At 45.3% G+C, this 18695-nt stretch overlaps 1 protein-coding gene across 18 annotated transcripts in view; it reads left to right on the top strand.

Annotated features, from left to right (window-relative positions):
* EPB41L1 (erythrocyte membrane protein band 4.1 like 1) overlaps nt 1–18695 on the top strand; it is a 156007-nt gene that overhangs the window by 16903 nt on the left and 120409 nt on the right. For 8 of the 18 annotated variants that reach the window (XM_037012736.2, XM_017663565.3, XM_017663562.3 and 5 more), the window contains exon 1: nt 8036–8054. The exons of 1 other annotated variant lie outside the window; for it this stretch is intronic. Coding sequence is in view for 3 of the 17 variants with exons in the window: in XM_037012730.2 (XP_036868625.2) it covers nt 8005–8054 (50 nt within the window). In the remaining 14 variants the exon portion in view is untranslated. Of the gene's footprint in view, nt 1–7993; nt 8055–12631; nt 12885–13205; nt 13360–14054; nt 14225–18695 lie in introns of those variants that run through there. 9 more of the 18 variants (XM_037012730.2, XM_037012729.2, XM_037012728.2 and 6 more) reach the window with 5 other exon arrangements.

Here is an 18695-nt window from a genome sequence, read left to right as displayed (position 1 = left end):
GGTATTATACTCAGTGAAATAAGCCACGCGGAAAAAGACAAGTACCAAATGATTTCACTCATCTGTGGAGTATAAGAACAAAGCAAACACTGAAGGAACAAAACAGCAGCAGACTCACAGAACCCAAGAATGGACTAATAGTTACCAAAGGGAAAGGACTGGGGAGGATGGGTGGGAAGGGAGGGAGAAGGGGGAAAAAAAAGAGGCATTACTATTAGCACACATAATGTAGGGGTGGGGGGTATGGGGAGGACTGTACAACACAGAGAAGACAAGTAGTGACTCTACAGCATCTTACTTTGCTGATGGACAGTGACTGTAATGGGGTATGTAGTGGGGACTTGATAATGGAAGGAGTCTAGTAACCATAATGTTGTTCATGTAATTGTACATTAATGATACCATAATAAAAATAAATAAACAAAAAAGATTGGAGTTGGAAATAGAGATAGAAACACACCATGGAGGGCCTCAGATATAAAGCTCAGGAGTTTGGCCTTGTTTCTTGAGTGGGAGAGGGCCCTTGTTGGGGCCGTGCTTTGGGGGAATTAATCAGGCTACCAATGTATAGAATGTCTTGGAGGCTACAAGACCAGCCACTGATGGGAAATTATTCCAGCACATTCTCTGATAAAACCCATGTGAAGATCCTTCACACACATCAGTGTGGTTTACACTGTAACTTGGTATGTTTTTTGTTCTGCCCTTTTTAGGTCAGAGAGCTCAAAAGGACAGAGGGTCATGCCTCTGCCAAAAGGGACTGCCCTTTCCCTCTCCCAGGGCTGCAACCACATCATCTTGGAAGTGGATGCTCCAGAGGTTTACAAGGGCAGGTGAACACTTGTAAGTGTTCAATTTTTGAAGACTCATGGGCAGTTTCTAGCCAAACTTCTGCAGAGTGGTAGAATCAGCAGCCCCCTGTCTCTAGAACCTGACATACGATGAAAGAAGCAGCTCCAAAGAATCAGAGCAAGTGGCTTCAGGCTCCTGCTTTTGAGCAGGTGGTGGCTTAGGCCTATAACCTAGAGTCAACTCTTCCCTTTCCCAAATGTCTACGTAAAGGAAAATCCCATTGCATGGCCTAGTGGGGAGCATTAGACTTAGGAGTCAGATATCCCTGGCCTTGGTTCTCAGCAGTGGTACCTCCTAGCTCTGGACTTCTAAGTTATGAGAGTTATCTGAGCCCTTATTTCCTTGTATGTAAAATGGGGGTAGTAATACCAACCATATAAAGTCATCGTGAGGTTTGAATAAGCTCATGCTAAAAAGCACTTGGCACAGTGCCGTACAAGCCACAGACACTGGGCAACTGTGAATTCCTACTCATTTTTTTAGTAACAGAGCTATGCACTGTTAGAGCTGGAGGGGGTCTTGGAACTTACTGGTCCAGTCCTCTCATTCTACAGTGGTGAGAGGGACTCCTGAAACCTAATCAAAGTCTCTCCTGTTGCAATATCTGCTGATTCTGTCCTCTTTTGAAGCAGAGAACCGAGTTCCGTTTTCTGCTCTTAGCTACGTAAATCCTATGAGTTCTACACCTACCCATAAAAGGATATTTTGATTCCTCCGTTTTTCCCAAGACCATTTGCCCATCATTTCCTCTTTGCTCTGCAAAGGTGGGATCAATTAGTGTACCATATGTGGGAGGATTGTATCAGCAACACAGAAGGCTAAATAAATCTGACAATCATGGAGTATCTGAAGAAAATTGGTCATGGTTATTTTCAGATAAGCTAAGAAATGAATACAATTATCCATATTTTTTTTACTCTGCTTAATATTTTTTCTTTTTTTAAATTTTGGTATAATTAATCTACAATTACATGAAGAGCATTATGTTTACTAGACTCCCCCCATTACCAAGTCCCCCCCACAAACCCCATTACAGTCACTGTCCATCAGTGTAGTAAGACGCTGTAGAATCACTAGTTGTCTTCTCTCTGTTGCACAGCCCTCTTCATGCCTCCCCCCACATTATACATGCTAATCTTTTTTTTTTATTGTAGCGGGTTTTTTTGGGGGGTTTTTTTCTTGGTATCATTAATCTACAATTACACAAAGAACATTATGTTTACTAGGTTTCCCCCTTCACCAAGTCCCCCACACATACCCCTTCACAGTCACTGTCCATCTGTGTAGTAAGATGCTGTAAAATCACTACTTGTCTTCTCTGTGTTGCGCAGCCCTCCCTGTGTCCCCCACACCCTATACATGCTAATCGTAATGCCCTCTTTCTTTTTCCCCACCCTTATCCCTCCCTTCCCACCCATCGTCCCCAGTCCCTTTCCCTTTGGTAACTGTTAGTCCATTCTTGGGTTCTGTGAGTCTACTGCTATTTTGTTCCTTCAGTTTTTTCTTTGTTCTTGTACTCTACATATGAGTGAAATCATTTGGTACTTGTCTTTCTCCGCCTGGCTTATTTCACTGAGCATAATACTCTAGCTCCATCCATGTTGTTGCAAGTGGTAGGATTTGTTTTCTTCTTATGGCTGAATAATATTCTATTGTGTATATTCACCACCTCTTCTTTATCCATTCATTTACTGATGGACAGTTATGTTGCTTCCATTTCTTGGCTATTGTAAATAGTGCTGCGATAAACATAAGGGTGCATATGTCTTTTTCAAACTGGGCTGCTGCATTCTTAGGGTAAATTCCTAGAAGTGGGATTCCTGGGTCAAATGGTATTCTATTTTGAGCTTTTTGAGGAACCTCCACACTGCTTTCCACATGGTTGAACTAATTTACATTCTCACCAGCAGTGTAGGAGGGTTCCCCTTTCTCCACAACCTTGCCAACATTTGTTGTTTGTCTTTTGGATGTTGGTGATCCTTACTGGTGTGAGGTGATATCTCATTGTGGTTTTAATTTGCATCTGCTTAATTTTTTTTAAGGAATACTAATTGTTGTTTTTATTGTGGTAAAACCTACATAGCATAAATTTTACTATCTTCACCATTTTTAGGTGTACAATTCAGTGGCATTAAGTGCATTGAAAATGTGTAACCATCACTGATATTTCCAGAACTTTTTTGTCAACCCAAACAGAAATTCTGTACTTTTTCGACAGTAGCTGCTTCTCTTCCCGTCCCTAGTAACCCTATTCTACGTTTTGCCTATTAATTTTCTTATTCTAGGTATCTCTTCCAATATTTATCCTTTTGTGTTTGGCTTCTTTCACTTAGCATAATGTCTTCAGGGTTCATCCATGTGCAGCATGTATCAGAATTTCATTCCTTTGGCTGAATAATATTCCATTGTATGGATATACCACATGTTGTTTTTCCATTCATCTATTGATGGACATGTTGCTTCTTTCTACCTCTGCTCGTTGTGAGTTAATGCTGCTAACAACATTAGCATCTAAGTAACTATGGGTGTTTTATCCAATTCATAATGAATAGAATAGTAGTAGGCTTAATAATGCCTCCCCCACCAACCCCCTGAAGATATCAGGTTCTAATCTCTGGAACCTATTATGGCAAAGATTTTACATATGTGATTATGTTAAAGATCTTGAGATGGGGAGATCATCCCAGATTATGAGTGTGGGCCCTAAATGCAATCTTTATAAGAGGGAGACATAGGGGGATTTGACTATCACAGAAGAGGAAGAGAAAGTGTGCTCATGGAGGCAGAGATTGGAGTGACGTGGCCACAAGCCAAGGAATGCTAACAGCCACCAGAAACTGGAAGAAGTAAGGCACAGATTCTCCCCTGCATCCTCTAGATAGAGTACAGCCCAGTGGTACTGAATTAGAATTTCAGGCTTCCAGAAGTGTAAGAAAATAAATGTGTGTAGTTTTAAGCTACCAAGATTGTAGTAATTTGTTATAACAGCCATACGAAACTTATACAAGCACTGGTAGAAATAATGAATACATTCTAAAATTGCACAAGGCTAAAAATTGTCAGAAGAATCAAATGTTTTTAAACAATTAAATCTGTGGAATCTAACCTGGAAAAACTAGATTTGAGAGAAAAGAGGCCTCAAAGTGAACAAAAAAATTGATTAATTGGCTTTTTCTAGTCAAGTTGTCATGGAAAACAATTGATCTCAGTGAAAATAATTTCATTGAAATAAAAATGGAAAAAGTTGGAAGCAGTTTAATTATGCCATAATTATTCAAGGAATTAAATTGGCCTAATGGAATTTATCTCAGAAATAAAATTTCCTGGAAAATTCACTGATGTCAACATCTATTATGTATCAATATAATTCTAAATAAAATGTTTCTATTCCTAGAGACAAACATCCTTGGGATCAAAATACCTAATGTCCCTTTCTTCACTTCATCTTTGAACTTGACTGATTTTCAGAAAAATAAAAAGCAGAACATTTCTTCTGTGTAAGACCTTGGTCCCAGGAATTTCCTTCCATTTAGAAATGGACCCATGGCTAAAGAATCCTAGCATGTCCCAGGGGAAAGGAACTCTAGACACGACTGTTGACCCAAATCTTTCATTTCACATATTAGGAAACTTAGGTCAAAAAAGAAAGGACTGGGCTAAAATCACCAGCAAATAAGAATTTCCTCTGAATTATCCTTAATAATGCCCCTGCCTCCAACGTCAATTTCTGACTGCTTCTCAGGGGCATTTTAGATCTTGTGTGTGGGAGAGGATTTGGAGGTCCCCAGAAAACCTGTCTCATTTTGGAGCTGCTTTGAGGAGATACTCTGAATGGACTGATTCCACTCTAAGATTTGCATTCGCCTCTAGGAAGGACCCCAGCCCCACCTTCTTCACGCCCCATGTCACAGCCCTCTAAGACAGGCCTACTTCTCTGTCTGAGGGACATATGCAGTACACTCATCTAGGGCTTCTATTTCAACCCCTACCAGTCCATTCCCCACCAACCATCATAGTGGTCTTCTGTTATTAATTACTAAATTTAGAAATTATTACAAAATAATTCAGATGCACCAAAAAGCATGGTGCATACCATTTTGTACCCATTAGGATGGCTATAATAAAAAAGAGAAACAATAACAAGTGTTGATAAAGATGTGGAGAAACTGAACCCTCAGATATTGCTGGTGAGGTTGAAAAATCGTGAAGCTTCTTTGGAAGCTCTTCAAAAAGTTAAACATAGAGTTACCACATGACCCAGCAATTCCACTCCTAGATATATACCCAAAAGAAAGGAAAATATAAGTTCACACAAAAACTTACACACAAAAGTTTATAGTATCATTATTCATAATAGCCAACAAGTAGAAACTACCCAGATGTAGATCAACTGATGAACTGAAAAACAAATATGTGGTCTATACATCCAAAGGAATAGTAGTCAGCCATGAAATGCTACAACATGGATAAATATTGAACATATTATGCTGAGTGAAAAGACCACACGTTGTATGATCCATTTATATGAATGCATAAAGACCAAAAGTAGACTAGTGGTTGCCAGGCTGGTAACAGGGAGTGCCTATTAGTGGGTATGAGGTTTCTTTTGGGATGATGAAAATGTTCTGGCATTAAAGTAGTGATGGTTGCACAATTTTGTGCATAAACTAAAAAAAACCACTAAACTCTATGCTTTAAAATGATGAATTTAATGGTATGTTAATTATATTTTAAGCAAAGGAGTAGTGTATAATAGTGTACACTCATGTATATACTACCCAGCTTAAGAAATAAACTGTTACAGATAAAATAAAATTACAGCATCCTGTGTACCCCTCCTCAATCCCATTTTCTCCTTCTCTACCCAGAGGTATCCACTATCCTGAAATTTATTCTAGTGTTTATCATGCCAATAAATGTCCTTATAATTTTTGCTACATGTATGAGTATCCCTAAACAATGTATACCATTGCTTTGTACATCTTTAAGCTTTATATAAATTATTTAAGTTTTATACTCTGCAGTATATTTTCTTCTACTGATATTATATTTTTGAGAATTTTCCATATTCCTATATTTTCACAGCTATATAATATTTCATTACCTGAACATACTACAATTTACTTTCTCTCTTTACCTATTTGTAGATGTTTAGTTTGTTTTCAGTTTTTCATATTATAAACAATGCTTCAAAGAACATCTTCAACATACCTCCTTTTACACATGTCCCAGAGTTTCCCAGGAATTGGAGTCAGAGTCCTGTACAGCTTCTACCTTATTAGGTATTGCCATGGGTGTCTCTAAAAGGTACACCAAGTTACAATTCTTTCAAGGAATGAGAGAGTCCAGTTTTCTACATCTTCACCAATACACAGTATTGTAAGGCACTTTCTTTGCAAACTGAATTCATATTTCACTATAGTTTTAATTTGCCTTTCCCTGATAACTAATGAGGTAGAGCATTTTCATATGTTTATTGGCCATTTATATTTCTTCTGTGGATTTCTTGTTCATATCCTTTGTCTGTTTAAAAAATATAGATTGTTAGGAATTCCTTATATATTTTGGATTCTCATATTTTGTCAGTCAAAAAGCATTGCAGGGATTTTTCTCCTAGTGGGTGGTTTACCTTTACACTTATAGAAGTTCTATATTTCATGCAGTTGACTATCAGTGCTTTTCATTTTTTATTTGTGTGACAGTTAATTTTATGTGTCAGTTTGACTCGGCCATGAAGAGCCCAGATATTCAGTTAAACATTATTCTAGGTGTGAGAGTGTTTCTGGATGAGATTAGTGCTTGAATCATAAGACTACATAAAGCAAATTGCCTCCCTAATGTGAGCAGGTCTCATCCTCATCCAATCCACTGAAGGCCTGAATCGAACAAAAAGGCAGAATAAGGGAGAATTTGCTCTCTCTGCCTGACTGTCTTCCAGCTGAGACCCTGGTCTTCTCTTGCGTTTGAACTCGGACTCAGACTGGAACTTAAACCATTGGCTCTCCTGGGTCTCTTGCTATCCAACCTCAGACCTTGGGACTTCTTGGCCTCCATAACCACATAAGCCAATTCCTTATTATCTATCTATATACAAATATATAGATATATCTATATATCCTACTGGTTCTATTTCTCTGGAGAACCCAAGCTAATACAGCGTGTGATTTCTGTGACTTGTTTTAGAAATCCTTCTCTACCCTGAGTGCTAAAGATGATCTTCAGTTACTTCTCAAAATTTTAAAGCTTTCCTTTTAGAATTCGGGTTTTTAATCCAGTGGAAGGTTATTTTCGTGGATACTATGAGGTAGGAACCCAATTTTATTTTTTGCTAAATGAATGACCAATTGTTTAGTATAATTTAAAAAGTCATCCATCTGTATTAGTTTCCTGGGGCTGTTATAACAAATTAGCACAAACTGGGTGGCTTAAAACAACAGAAATTTGTTCTCTGACAGTTCAGGAGGCCAGAGTCCAAAATCAAGATGTCAGCAGGGTTGGTCCCTGCTGGAAGCTCTGAGAAGGAAAACACCCCAAGCCTCTCTCCTAGCTTCCTGTGGTTGCCAGTAATCCTTGGCATTCTTTAGCTTGCAGACACATCACATCCATCTTCACACAGAAGACTGTGTGTCTTCTCTTCTCGTAAGGACACCAGTCATTGGATTTAGGGCCCATGGTAAATCCAGGATGAGTTATTCTTGAGATCCTTAACTAATTACATCTGCAAAGACTGTTTCCAAATAAGGTCTTATTTTAAGATTCTGGGTGGGCATGAATTTTTGTGGGGATATTATTCAACCGATTACACCATCCTTTGCTATTCTTTTGCAAATGTGATTTCTATCCTCTCTCAAATTTCTATATATGTGTGGTGAAGTGATCACTTTACAATGCAAATCCCCCATGAAATGGTTATGCATTTTTCATGAGATAATCTTAGTTAATCCTCACAACAGTTCCATGATGTAGGTGCTACTAAAATCACCCACACTGTAGGGAGTGTACTAGTCCGAATTTGCTACATTATGATGTGATAACAAACAATCTCCAAGTCTCAGTACCTTAAAACAAAATTTTCTCCCTCACATTACACATAAGTAGCTGTGGTTGGCTGCAACTCTGCTGTATGTGTCTGTTCATTTAGGATCCAGGCTGATGGCACAGCCCCTATCCAGGACAGGACATTCCAGTGGCAGAGAGAAAAGGTATGATTTTAGTCTGAGGCATGCAATAGCTTTTCAAGTTTCTGCTTAGAACTGCCATAGCTCTTCCGCTTCAGTTTCATTGGCCAGAAGACACCATGTTGTCAAACCTGACACTGGGCTGGGGAAGTACACTTCCTCCTCTGGAGGGTACTGAAGTCACATGGCAACTGGCTAGAATGTATAATCTTACTAGGAAGGGGGAGAACAAATAATGGGGAATATTAATATCTACAGGGGAGAGTAACTTGCCCAAGGTCAAACAGCTGAGAAGGGGCAGAGCCAGGATTCAAACTCACGGTCTTTCTCCAAAGCCATAGTGCACTCCATGGCTCCCTATTGCCTGCTAAGTGGAGCCCAAATATATTTAAGCTTTAGGGCTTCTGCATGTGCATGCCTGCAGCCTGGAGTACCCTTCTGCTGCTTTCGCGTGTTCAACTCTTTAAGACTGCACTCTGATCTTAACTCCTTTCTGGAATTAATCAACATGTGCCCCCATCACTCTTTATAAGTATATATTACTTTGTATTCACTGTCTGCTCCCCTTTGAAGGGTGAGGACACATTCTTATTTGTCATCTGTCCACTTTGTCCCCAAGGCCCTGCACAGTGTTCCCTAAATGTTTACAGTATTTTGGGATGGGATGAGTAGGGGGCATGAGTTGCAACTGGGCCATGCTCCTGGGGATGAGAACACTTGGCCTACTTTTCCACCTCTCTAAACTAAGCTTAGCACCTGGCGCTTGGGTGACTGGCATTCAGCTCCATGTGACTCATTCTGTAAGCCTTTAATACTGACACCTCAAGGCCCTGGGCTGGGGCTGTGTGTGCTGGGAGAGGGGTGGGAGGAAGAGGTGGGAATTAACTTTTGCCTTTCAGAAATCCTTCCCTTCTCCTGCCTCAGGAAAAGGACAAGTAGAAGTCCTTCTTCTAAGTGGGCTGGGCAATCCCTACCCATCCCCAGACCTAGGAGGACTGGGGAGGGTCTGGAAGGTGCAGAGGAAGGAGCAAAGAATTTCTGGGTCACAGAAGAGAAACGGTATGGGTAAGAGTACTGATCTGAACATTGAAAGACTTGACTAACTTTAATTTAACCTCTCTGAGCACTGGTTCCCCAGCTGTAAATTGGAGACCGTACTGATCTCGTTGTCCTCCCTGAGTTGTTGCAAAAGTAGTAGTAAAATGCAGGAAGCCTTTAGGAATACAGCCTTGAAAGCACAAAGAGTTGTATTGGAATCCCCCTTGTGGCTATGTGACTGTGAGAAAATTGCTTATCCATGAGCCATGGTATCCTTGTCTACAGAATGGGAATAATAATTATAGCTACCTCCCAGGGTGAGAAAATTATGTAAGTAAAGTGCTTAGCACATAGCACTCAGTAATATTGGATGTTTTCATATGAGATGGCAATACTTATTATTTTAAGGACAGGACCACACCAGGTGTCACTTGTGAACACTAAGAGGAGGCAGGGCAGAGTCTTAACTTTTCCTAAAACTGGTTGCTTCATTTAGCAAGTATGGGGTGTGGCTCAAAGGAATGAGGAAGGTGTTCATGAAGATGACAGCACACAGAACACTGTTTGTCTTCACAGATCTTGGGGGAGGGATAGAATTGTTAGCTGACCCTCGCAAAAGATCAGAGGTCCTTGTCCCCTAGTCCCACCTCAACAGATCTAGTACATTGACCTCTTCTTGTCCCTTGCTACCAATCTACTCACCAGGTCCTGGGGAAGCTGCCTTTGTGATAATGTTAACAATAGTACGAAGATCAGTGATATTGTTACTTTGCAGCTGTCTAATGCATTATCCCAGTTATCTTTCATAATCTCTCTTCCCCCTAAACAGAATCCAGAGTTAGAAAGGACTTAGAGATCATCTGCATTCACAGGTGTGAAAACTGAAATGGAAAGAAGGGAAGAAATTTACCCCAGACTGCACAATAAGTTAATGGCAGGGGCATGACTCAAACCTGTAGCTCCTGACTGCATGTCAGTGCCCATTTTGCCATACCTGTCCTTTCCCACTGCCACCCAGTCTATTCTCTTACCTCCTGGACCACTGCAGTGGTTCCTAACTGGTCCTCCCTGCCTCGGGTCCCTCCACGTCAGTTTGTTCTATACATATAGCCCGATTATTATTTGTAAGCGAGGCCTTGATCTTATCTTTCCCCTCCTAATAGAACTTGCCCATCCTTCAACTTGAAGGGGCACTGGTTCCTTGTTTGGCCACCAAATGAAGACCCAATCTTTTGAAAATATCTAGTGATAGAGAACACCTAACTCCCCAGGTGGTTCCTTCCATTCTTGGATAGCTGGGACTGTTAGAGAGTTCTTTATAGTAAGCTGAAATTGTCCTCCTGAATGTCCACCCACTGGGACAGAGTGGAATTCCTTCACGTCTATTCAGTCAGCAAATAAGTAGTCAATGTTTAATACAGGCCAGGTCCTAGGTGAACTAGATGCCCAGGGGAACAGAAAGATAAACTAGACATGGACCCTTTCCTCAGACAGTGTGGCCTAGGGGTTTGCAGAATTTTTTGTTTGTTTATTAGGCCCAAATAATAAGAAACAAATCAAATCCCCTTTCTGTACGATACCTCTTCAGATGTTTAGAGATAGCCACTACAGCCCCCTTATGCTTTCCCTTCTCCAAGTTATTTAAATAATTCATCACATAACCTGGCATCCAGTCCATCAGCATTCTGGTCTCTTCCTCTAGACTTGTTCCAGTGTGACAGTGTTGCCCTCAGAATGTGAGGCCTAGAGCTGAGCCCCGTGATTAATCTAGGTTCTTTCTATCCTGTATTTTGGGCACTTGATCATTTGAAACTGCGCTGCCAATATGGCAGCAACTAGCCCCAGGTGGCTATTTAAATTTAAAGTACTTAAATGAAATTAAAAATTCAGTTTCTCAGTTGTACAAGCCAATTTCAAATGTTCAACAGCCACAGGTGGCTATCAAATCAGACAATGCAGATTCAGGGTATTTCCATCGTCACAGAAAGTTCTATGGGACTGCTCTGGTTTGGACCAAAGGGCAAGAGTTTATATGTATTCTGTGTGGCCCCTTCTCTTGTTAGTCCCGGCTGAGCCCCAAGGCTGCTAAGATCTTTTGGAAACTAATTTTGGTTTCCAGTATGTTTGTTGTCCCTTCCAAATTCATGACAACAGTAGATTTGATTAGTGTCTCTTACCTTCCCCTGTTTCACCTAAAACCACTGATGAAAATGCTTGGCAGAGCAGAAGGGACTGCAACAGAGCCCATTCACACTCCAGCCCCATGTGGCCATCACATAGCAGTTTAACAACTTAGGCCTACATACTCGGCCCTGTGTGCTGGGCACTGGGTACACATAGGGAGACATAAGACAGCAAGTTAAATAGAGTTGCTGTGACGGGCGCTCTCTTCGTTCAGATGCCTTTGTTTTGCATTCGTGGCAGCTTCTGTCTGGTCTATGATAGTTAAAAATACAGGCTTGGGAATCAGCTTCCTGGATTTGGGTCCTGGTTCTACTACTTTACAAGCTATGTAATATCTTTGTGTTCCAGTTTCTTAATGTATAAAGGAGGGATAAGAGTAACCTCTTTCCCACAGTGTTATTGTGGGGTTAAATGAGTTAGTACAAGTAAAGCTTTAGAACAGTACCCAGAATATAGTAAGTGCTCCAAACACATTAGTTATCATTAATTATTATTATTAATTATATATTTTTTTCTCCTGGACAAGCCATGCTCAATCTTGCTTTGGGGCCTCAGCTCCCTCAGCTCTGCTCTTAGTTTGCGGAAGTCCCTTGAGGTCCCAACCAGGCTTCCCCTCCTTGGTTTCTTACCTTCCAAGCTGCTCATTTGGCACTGAGTATCCTGTACTGGAGGCCGGGATCACAGTGAAGAACACGAATAATTGTTGGGCTTCATCTTGACTCTGTGCTGCCTTGGTAGAGACCTAGGCCCTGCTTCTCATCTGAAATGGGGATAATCACAACTGCCACGTAGGACTGTGGTCAGGTCTAAGTGAGACAAAGTGGGTGAAAGCGCCTGCATTTAGTAGGCCTTAACCTGCCTCCTGACTTGCAGGAAAACCCCCAAAAGTGCATGACACTCGTTTCTTCTCCTACATCTCTATGCTTTATTCCGTATCTAACAAAGAATTCATGCCTTTCTGGAGGCCCTGGCCATGTCCTAGGAGCCCGGGGGCAGGAATTCCCTCGGCTTCTTGTCTGTGGATGGGGACAACCAGTCGGTGCCCCCACCTTCTTCCTGCTGCTATCCCGAGCTTGCTAGGCTTGGGTTAGTGACTCTCTTCCCAAGCCTCAGTTTATACTCAAAATAGGACCTGAAAGAGAGCCTATAAAGGCCCTGGTGGTGATAGCCCTAATTTAGAGAGGCTCTTTACTTTGGGCGTGCCTGCGCTGCGGAGGGTGGGCGGCGGGTTCCCAGAGGCAGGGGCCGGCTCCGGAGGTTCCCCCAGAAGGTCCAGAGGTAATACGGCTTGAGACAGGGCTGAAATGTGCCGCGCGATCTTCCGCGAGCCCCGGCCGCGGGAACAATAAGAGGGCGGCAGGGAGGCGGGTGGGCGTCGGTCAGGACCGAGGTGGAGGTAGAGGAGGCCCGGGAGCTGGGCGCCGGGCCGTGGGGTTAGCCCGGGGCACTGGGCCGAGAGCCCAGGAGTCCTGGCCAGGGAGAACCGAGGTCGGCGCCGGCCGGGAGCCGGGAGGAGGCGGCGGCGGGGCCCGAGCCCACCGGGCTGGGGCGCGGGGCGAGCAGGCCCGGGGTGGGGTCTCTCTCCCTCGCCCTGCCGCTTGCTCCCGGCCGCTGAGCTCCGCCAAAGCTCAGGTAGGCGCTGGCCGGGAGCCCACGTGGGGAGGCGGGCGGCGGGCCACGAGTGCCAGGCTGGCTCGCGGGACTCAGCCGCCTCTTCTCCTCCCCTCCCCCGGGGCCGGCGCGGCTGCTCCCGACGCGCGGCTCGGGCTCTGTCGACTCCCGCGGCCCCGGCGGTTCCGGCGGCGGCGACGCTTCCCCGGCTGGCTGTTCGCGGCTCGCCGCCGATCCTCGCTCGCCGGCGGCCGCTCGGGCTGCAGGGATCGTCGCCGCCGCCTCGGGGGGGACCGGCCGGGGCGGGGCGGAGGCGGGTGCCGGGTGTAGGGGGCGGGCGGGGAGGGGGCTGAGCGCCGTGGGAGGGAGAGGGAGCGAGCGGGCGAGCGAGCGGGGGCATTTCTGCGCAGCAGCGCGCCTCGTAGCCCGCCCGGGCGACGGCCGGACGCACGGACCGAGGACAGACAGTGCCCGGAAGCCGCGCCGCCGCCGCCAGGTTAGCCGTCCGCGCCGCCCTCCGCGGCCCCCTCGGGATCCCGCGCGTGTATGTGTGGAGTGATCACCAAGGGCTCCGGGCTGGGTTCCAGTCCTCAAGCACTGACAGGCCGGCGGGCAGGCTCTGGGGGCCGGACACCCCTGGGGGTGGGGGTGGGCGCCCGAGCCACGAGGCCCCGGCCTCGGTTCGGGCGTCTCAGTACTGCTGCCCGTTTGTGTGTCGGGATCTCAGAAGCCGGGTGTGTGTTGGGTGTGAATGCGTGTGTGCCCGTGACTCTGTGCAAGTGGATGCTCAGTGCGTGCGCGCGTGCGTACGTGTGTGGCCGGGTGTGCATCTGTGAGGGTGTGTGCCCTGTATGTCTCCCCGTCTGGACTGGGTGGTGTGTGTGTATGTGGGCAAGGGTGAGTCTGCCCATGAACATCTCTATGAGAGGGTGTGTCCGAATGTGTAGTCGAGTGTGTGTGTACATCTGGATGAGGGTGTGTGCCAGTGGCTTCGCTTGTGGCTGGAGTCTGTCGCGGTATGTGTGTGTGTCGCTGTCTGAGCGCCAGTATGACTCCCCGTGTGTGCGCGTGTGAAGGCTGGTGTGCACCCGCGTAGCCCCCGTGTGCGTGTGCACGGCTTTGTCTCCGCACCGCCGGGAGGAAGGGGTGCGGGCGGCGGCCGAGGCGCTGCCGTTGCTGGGAGCTGGGCACCTGGCCGGGGCGGTGGGTGGCGGCGGCCGGGGGGGAACGTCCCCGCCTCGCGGAGACCCTTCTGGCAGGTGGGCGGCCACACCCCAGGGGCTACAGGGTGCTGGGGTGACAGTGGAGCCCGAGTACCTGGCCCAGCTGGAATGGAGGGCGTGTCCAGCCTGAAGCCCAAGGTGTGTGAGTGGGGGGTGGGGGTGGGGTTTGGGGGGGGAGAGGGTGTGTGTGGGGAGTGCTGACAGCGGCGAGTGCGGTCCTCAGGCTGGTGACCCAGTTTGTTCAGGGGTCCATTTCCTGTCCGGTGAGGGGACCGTTGCCCAGAACCAGACTGGGCCTGGCCAGGTCAGCCACACTCCCACCTTTACCCCTGCTACTTCCCCAGGGGTAGAACCGCACCTTAGGTGCCCTGAAAGGGGGAAGAAGAACCACTGTCTTAAAGGGCCAGGGCCCCCTGTTCCAAGGAATTCCCCTTTGGAAGACCTCTACTTTGAGAGAGGTCTCTGGGTGTGTGTTTTCCCCATGTATAAGTGCAATGCATGCATTGCTAGAGCTATAGTTTGTGTGCATGTGTGTGTTCTTGCTGTGTATTTCTTGTGCATTTGGATAAATAGGTATATTTTATCAGTGAACAGTGAATAATGTATCTCTTGATGTATATGTGTATATGTTTTTATAAGTTCGGGTATATTTGTTTTTATGTACATATAGTTGTTTGTATATTAGTGAGTCTGTGTATGTGGGTTTGTGAGAAAAGTGGCATTTTGCTGCTAACTGGAGTAGGACAGAAAAACTCTGTCAGGGCCACTGTATTTTAGAAAAACTGGGTGAAAAGGTGGTTTGGGAATTTTGTCCCTGGCTTTGTGGTTTTCAGAAGCTGGTACTGAAATGTAGGTGGATTGGGAGTAAACTGGATACCAGGATAGAGAGAACCTGAGACTGTTCTCGGAGGAAGGAATTGTTCTGGAAGTATATCCAAGGATAAGAATTCTTTCTCCACTACTCCTTCCTCTGACTTCACCTCCCCTTCTGCTCAGCTTGCCGGGATGAAGTGCATAGGCTCTGGAGTGTAAAGGGAGGGAGCTCGGAGTGTAAAAGGAAGGCTGGTGGGTGGGTTACAGGATTGGGGGCCAACAACAGATTTCCGCAATTCTTAAAATGTTTCCCTGCCAAAGGCAGCAGAAGTTGGGCTTGTGTCCCCTTCCCCAAATCTCCCAGGATGGGGAAGGCTCTGGCCTGGAGCTCAGGAACCCTGGAGTCTGGTTCAGGGGTCTCCTTTTGACTTTGGTCAAACCCTTTCTGTGCTTATCTTTCACTCAGCACATTTTTATTGAGCTTCTCTTGAGTAAGAGTCTGAGCCCCCTAAGCCTCAGTTTCCCTGGTAAAGCAGCTAGCAGACTGGATTCTGGGTTTTGAGGCCCCTTTCTTTTCTCAGAGTGCTAGAGTTTGTCTCATTGTTACCCAGATTTAAGAATTTACTCTCTTAGCCCCAGGATCCAGTCCCCACTCCCCAGTCCCCACTCCCCATTACCCCATTCTCAAAATATGGTCACTCCACCAGCAACATCAGGGTCACTTGGGATCTTGTGAGGAATGCAAATTTTGAGGGCTCCCACTAGACCTACTTAATTAATAATTCTGGGGATGGGCTTAGCAGTCCCTCTTTTAACAAACACAGGTGATTTCTGATGAGCTTTAGAGCTCAAGAGCTGCAGAAGGGAGCCAGAACCTCCTACAGGTTGACGCATCTAGAAAGTCTCTCCTGCCCACCCCCTGCCCCCTGTCCCTGAAGTAGCCCGCAGCACTAGCCTGGCAGGTAGAAGGTCTGGTTTCACGTCCCAAGTCTTTCTTCTGATCTTGGGCAAATCACCCCTTCAGTGAATAATGCAGTGACGCACTGACAATATTTGCTCTGGGCCGGATTCAGAGCAAGGGGTTTCCCTCCTCTGCTCAGTTTCTCCACTCCTTACCTTGACCTAGAAGACCTGCAGGATCAAGTTCCTGCCCACCTCTGTGGAAACCAGTCTCTGGCCTTCTTTTCGTTCATCCAGGCACCATCAACTCTTTTGCCTCTGGGATTTTGCACATGCTGTTCCCTCTGTCTAGCATACTTTGCCCTGCTACTTATCTTGGTTAACTCACACTATTCAGATTTCAGCTCAGACTCACTTTCTCAGGGCAGCCTTCATCAGCTCCCTAGGATGTCAGTTTTTCCTGGTATATGTTCTTAAAGCTTCCAGTATGTCATAGCATTTATAAAAATGTGTAATTATACATGAACCTGTTAGTTGTTTGTTGTGTCCCTTCACTGGATGGCAAATACCATGTGGGCAGGAACTTGCTTATCAGTCTTTCTGGTGAGCCCACATATTGCCTGGCTTACGATTAGTGTTCAATAAATTTGTTGAATGTATGACTTTATAAAATGGGGGATTGTACTAAATGATAACCAGAGTGTCCTCTCAGGTCCTGACATTAGAATATCTAAACAGGCCTCAGGTTTTTTGGAACTGGATTTATTTTTCTTTTCTACTACTACATCTCCTGGCCATAGATTTGAGCCCTTGTGTGCTTGGGCCCATGGAGGGCTCTGCTCTGGGAGTGGCAGGAGAAAGCTCTTCAGGAGGCACAGCCTTGGTTATTTTCTGTCTCCTTCTGGATTAGTATCCTGTAAGAAAGAGGAGGAAGAACATTGAATAAGGAATGTAAAGATCTGGGTCCATGCTTGTTATGTGGCTGCAGGAGAGTCACTTTTCCTTCCTTGTTCATTTTCTCTTCTGTATGTTGGCATGGATGGTGTGCCTAATATTGGTTACTAGCACTGGTTCTAGAGTCATTTGGGCTTTGCTGCATATTAGTTGGGTGGATTTGGGCAATTTTAACTTCATCTTTTAATTTCCTCACGTGTAAAGTAGGATGAATAATAGTATCTGTTTCACACAGTTGTTTTGAGAATGAAATGAGGTCACATACATGGAATGCTTTGAACAGTACTGAGCACATAGTAAACATTCAGTGCATTTTATCAATTACTACTATTATGGCTGCTCTACAGTTCAGTTCAACATTTTTGAATGAACTTGTGCATGGCCCTAGACCTATGAAAACAGAATTTTATGCAACAGTGTTCACAGGATGGGCATGGGGCAGACATGTACAGTGTACAAGGCGCCAAGCTATTCATGGAGGAAAAGGCTTCATGGAGGAAAGAGATGGTGTTTGGCTGGATTTTATCTTCCAAGTAGTTGGAGCAGCATGTGTCAAGGCACCATGACTTGTTAGGAAAACTAAATAGTTACATGTGGTTAGAGAAGTTGGAGTGTGGTGGGGACAGGTGGGGTGGGTGGCTGGAGAAGATGTTTGGGGCTAGATCTGACTCAGGCTTAAGAGTTTGAGTCCTACAGGTGGTGGGGAGCTGGGGAAGCAGATTAAGCTATCCAGGAAGATCAGATTTGCATTTCAAAAACATAACTCTCCAGGTGGTGGTAAGGGAAGGCCCTGGTGGAGAGGGGGGACTGGTGTCTGGTGACAGTGGTGAAGGTGCTTGTTTACATGATAGAAAGGCCCAGTGGGATGCATAGAGACCTAGAACATGGAAGAAGCACAGCTGATGGACTTCGGGCCAGCCTGGGCCAGGGAGGTGAAAGAGAGAAGACAATGATTTTCCCAGGCCCCTAGACTCAATTAACCTACAAGGCTGCTCGCTGATTGAGTGGGAATCTGAAAACTGGAATTTAAGAGTCCCAGGTTTGCTACTCAGTGGACTCAGAGTGCATTAATTACCGAGGGCTGCTTAATAGAGTACCGCAATCTAGGTGGCTTAACAAAACAGCTATTTATTCTCTCACTCTTCTGGAGCTACATGTCAGGAAGAAATCCTGGTGTCTGCAGGGCTCGTCCTTTCTGAAGGCTCTGAGGGAGGAGTCTGTTCCATGGCTCTCTCCTAGCTTCTGGGAGTTGCCAGCAATCCTTGGTGCTCCTTGGTTGGCGGCTACATCTGCCTGTGTTGTCACAGGGCTTTCTCTCTGTGTGTCTCTATGTCATCTCTTTTATAAGAACATCAGTATACTGGATTTAGGACCTACCCTAATCTAGTATGACTTCATTTTATTTTAACTAATTAACATCTGCAAAAACTCTATCTCCAAATAAGGTCACATTCTGAGGTTCTGGGTAGACATAAATTTGGGGATTCATGGCACATATAAGAAGGTAGAGAACTATTCAACCCGGCCCATACAGGAAGCTGGAAAAGAATGAACCTTCTTGGAGTCCCACAAACTCAGGTCCAAATCCAGGCTTTGCAGTGGAACAGCCACAAACCTTAGAGTAGATCAGTTACTTTTTCTCAGCAGCTTCCTCTTCTATGAAATGGAGACAACAGGCCCTGCCGCCTTGTGTCATGGTGGTGAGGCTTGGTCAGGTTAACAGATGCGAGCAAGCATAGTGAGGGGACACCCATTAGGCACCCAGGAATTATTACTTCCTCTTCAGCTCCCCCTTCTCCGCACTTAGTAGCTCAGCTGGTACCGGTCACTTTCCTCGTCTGCCAAATGTGAACAGTCATCACCCAGCTCTACCTACCTCACTGGATTGTGAATCCTGGGGGATGAAGAGAAAGCTCTTTGTAAGTTGTTTAAGAGTTTGTTG

Source organism: Manis javanica, chromosome 5 (genome assembly GCF_040802235.1).
Source record: "Manis javanica isolate MJ-LG chromosome 5, MJ_LKY, whole genome shotgun sequence".
Taxonomy (NCBI): Eukaryota; Metazoa; Chordata; class Mammalia; order Pholidota; family Manidae; genus Manis; species Manis javanica.
Note: the sequence above shows the minus strand (reverse complement) of the source record. Positions and strands in the feature narration are given on the sequence as shown.